At 38.3% G+C, this 4,017-nt stretch overlaps 1 protein-coding gene across 1 annotated transcript in view; it reads right to left on the bottom strand.

The window, feature by feature from the left end:
- Positions 1-598: 598 nt before the first annotated feature.
- TBP (TATA-box binding protein) overlaps positions 599-4,017 on the bottom strand; it is a 23,672-nt gene continuing 20,253 nt past the window's right edge. Inside the window, exons 7-9 of the mRNA XM_075064137.1 lie at positions 2,997-3,164; positions 2,046-2,140; positions 599-1,441 (exon numbers count right to left, since the gene is read on the bottom strand). Coding sequence (XP_074920238.1) covers positions 1,362-1,441; positions 2,046-2,140; positions 2,997-3,164 — 343 coding nt within the window. The 3' untranslated portion in view covers positions 599-1,361. The remainder of the gene's footprint in view (positions 1,442-2,045; positions 2,141-2,996; positions 3,165-4,017) is intronic.

The raw sequence follows: 4,017 nt of genomic DNA, 5'->3' as shown, positions 1-4,017 counted from the left end.
GCTTGACAGGAAGGGTTATCGCCACCACAATTGCATTGAGCCATCTCAGCTCTGAGGAGGCTGGAATCTTCCTAACTTCAGCCCCTCAGCTTGTTGAACTCCAGCTGCAGTGCAAAGGGAAGTTTCATTATTTATATGCTGAAATTTGGGACATGAGGGCTTTGAGACTGCACTGGAACAAAGCACTTAGAAAAACATCAGTTTATGAATAGCACTGCTGCAATCATAACAAAAGCTCTATTGTGACATTACACAAGATTTTAGCAGATCAGAACTATTGAAGAGGTAAGGTTTTAGGCGTGAATTTAGCAGAACATCTTTACCATCACCACTTAATTTAAGCAAGATTTCAATTCACATTTTCAGCCAAACAGTAGCTATATATTTGGTCTGCACAAATCATTGTCATTCAGATAAAACAGAACATGGACCTAAACTGATTAGTGACTTCATACTAAGTCTTTAACACTAAGCAGAAGAGAAGATACTGTAAAAGTAAAAATATTCAAGAAACCCAGTGAAATCAGAGTGTTAATCCTGGTGTCTAAAATATCCAACTGCTTAGAACCAAACCAGATTAAGAAAATAGGGTCAAAAATCACATGGCAAATGCACTGCTTTAATACTGGCTTGTTATTAAGAAAGTTATATAAAAGACTCAAATATTCAGTACATTACATATTTCTACAGCATGCACTTACCACATTAACAGCAGCAAAGGTCAAGCAGGGTTACTTTTTAAAAGTCATTAAGGGTCTTCCCATAGAGTTTTATAAACAGTATTTAATACACAGAGCTGGAAAAACGACATTCGTTTCCCAAAAAAGAAAAATATATACAGCCAGCCATTTTCATTAATAAATTTATTCTATCCTGCTGAACACTGGAAAAAGGGAATGTCTCGCGCAAAAAAAAAAAACTCTACAAATGGAGAACAAAACTTTTAAAAATAACTTTTGAAGTAAGATTATAAAAACATTTATGAAAAAGTTAAAACAGCGATTGAAGTGGTTTATACATTTGGGGTGGCATGGTTGCATTTATCTCAAACCAACTTACCAACTTGTGGGTGCCTAAAAGAATTGACATTAAAATCAATCAAAAGCTAAAATATAAATAAAACTCGAAAGAGGTGCTCCAAGAACAGCTCAATAAAGCAATTCACTGTAACTCAGTAGACATAATCCATAAAAATAATAGTTTCCCATGAGTATCAGGGAAGTAGGCACTAACTGGAAAACACTGAGTCTTGGTGTTGCAGTTTGTAACTGAAAGTCCATCTCTTGTTACTACTGTGCCATCCATACCCAATACCTTTTGAAATGTATCCCAAAAATTTCTTTGGAAGTATGTAAAAACTGTTACGTCGTCTTTCTGAATCCCTTTAAAATAGGATATATATTTTCAAATGCTTCATAAATTTCTGCTCTGACTTTAGCACCTAGAAACAGAGAAAAATTAGAAAGTACATTTTCTGAAAGTTATAACACTTATTTCACAATTAGTTATTAGTTTTGATCCAGGTACTGTACAGAGGAGGCAGCTCCCAATCTCTCACACACACTTCCCTGTTTGCCCTCTTTCCCTACACTATTGAGATTGCTTTAGATTTACAATTTTTGTTGGCTTGTTTTCTATCATCATGTATTTCATATGATGAATATAGTTTCACACTTCCAATAGAGTATAATTGTATTTATACCCGAGTGTTGAATATTTGTAGTTTATAGATTTCCTGTAGGCATTTCCTTATGTAAACATGAGTTATAACTTCATAGCATTTTATTCAGAAGAGAGGCTTTTATAACAGTGTAAAAATAAGGATAGTGTATATCCCATTTTTGCTCTCAGCATGTCAACCACGCCAACGAACTGACTAATAAATAATACGCTTCTCTGATTTGGAAAGGTTTTAAATTCTGACATTTCATTTAGTGTAGTTTAGCATTCTAAAGACACTCTTAGTAAGAAAGATGTATGTTCCTGGTGCTGTAGCCTAACCCTAGACTGTTAAAAGCATCAATATTGTTGGCTTGGTTACTTACCAGTTAAAACCACCTTTCCAGAAACAAAAATAAGTAGGACAATTCTTGGCTTGATCATTCGGTAGATTAAGCCAGGAAACAACTCTGGCTCATAACTGAAAGGAAAGAGAGAGCCGGTCAAGCAAACAAACTAATCTGAAGTTGACATTAGCTGATCAGAGTCACTCTTCTCATGTTTAGCAACAGAAAACAGCTAAACACCCTTCCCAAAAGAGGCAGAGGTGGGATAAGAATTGGCTTTTCCTGGCATAATTTAGCACTAGTAATTGATGCCTGAAAACCAGAGGTATCCAAGAATTAAATATACTCACAAGGAATTAGCTAGAAGAAGTGCAAGCCTAAATATTAAATGACTTAAGTTTAATTGCTTAACTTATGTCAGTTTCTAAGCTAGCATTTTAGGTGTCCATGATTTCCCATGTTGGCTCAGATAAAATAACCCAGTATCTGTTTAAACATGTTCTTTCATCTATTTTGGACAAAAACACATACAGTGAATAAAAGGTTTCAGTGTTGTTTTGTTTAAATTAGACAATTTTACGTGTTGCTATTCTTACCGCCCTTTCAATGCTGAATGTTATACCAGTCTTTCCTGTTTCGTTCATTTGATGTCATTTTGTGCTTGACAACTTCCCTGCAGAATTGCATGGTTGCAGGCAACTCCACCTGCCTATGTCTCGACAGGGGGCTAGAGCTGCATCTGCCTGTGTTTCCATATGCAACACTGCAAAACTTACTGACCAGGAAGGGACTCCACAGAGATTTAGTGGGGAAGGCATTTGTGGTGGATTAGCATCTGGCTGACAAAACCAAAGGCAAATGAACAAGAAGAATGAAGGTGCAGGATATTCCCAATCAGCAAAGGAACAATCTAACTAGTACAGTACACCCTTTGAGATCACTAGACCAAGTATTCAGCAATAATGAATCATATTAAGCTGTTTTATTTACCTGCTAAACTGTTGATGTGTAAGTACCAGTCCCTCTAATCTGATAGGAAATTTCACATCACAGCTTCCCACCATGTTCTGAATCTTGAAATCCAAGAATTTTGCTGGAAAGCCCAATTTTTGAACAACTCTCGCATATTTCCTTGCTGCCAATCTGGACTGCTCCTCACTGAAGGGAGAAAAGACATTCATTGTACTCCCTCAAGTAAGTATCACTGAAGTGACCAGCTTTAAAAAGCATATATGTGGAAAAACTGAAGGGACTGAGGAGTGTAAAGTTGTATACCAAAATACTTGTATACATAGTTAGCAACTACTAACACTGCTTTCTATCCTCTTAGTATCCTTTCAGAAGCCTCAAAATAATTATTTTACACTTTGGTCTTCATAGTTTTATTAATAAAAGTATTCATTCTGCACAAATCCCTCTCTCAGTATGCCACCAGCGTCCTGTTCTCCCCTGCCCACCCTTACTCTACAAGGCCTGGTAAAACCTAACTGAATTCATTGGTCTGATTATTTTGTCCTCCTTTTTACTAACTCTTCCTTTCTGGATGGTGGTCATTTGCTCTTCTTTTCAGAGAGTAAAGCTTCTTTCTTGGCCACTGGATCTAGGTCTATTTTAATTACTGTATATACTCGTTCATAAGCCAAATTTTTTTTAGTAAAAAAGGGAAGCACCAGAAAAGGGGCTCAGCTTATTTACAGGTATAGAGAGGGAGAGGTGGGACACAGACCCTCCCTCCAACAGAGGGAGCAAGGAGAGGCAACAGAGCCAAAAGGGAAGAGGTGGGGCCAGAATCTCTCCACTTCTGGCCATACTGCTCTCCCCCCAGCCTCTGAAGCAGCTGTGCCACGCTGCCCTGCCCAGCCCACTGGAACATGGTGTGGCTGCACCTCCCAGTCTGGCCTGCCAGAACAGCTCCAGCCAGGCCAGAGACATCCTTCCCTGGCCCTCCCCAGATAAGGTGGGAAGGGATGGGATGAGGAGAGTGTGAGGGTCCTGGGCTAGGGGTGGGGTC

This window comes from Chelonoidis abingdonii, chromosome 3 (assembly GCF_003597395.2).
Source record: "Chelonoidis abingdonii isolate Lonesome George chromosome 3, CheloAbing_2.0, whole genome shotgun sequence".
Taxonomy (NCBI): domain Eukaryota; kingdom Metazoa; phylum Chordata; order Testudines; family Testudinidae; genus Chelonoidis; species Chelonoidis abingdonii.
The sequence above is the reverse complement of the archived record's forward strand: the minus strand, read 5'-3'. Positions and strand labels throughout refer to the sequence as shown.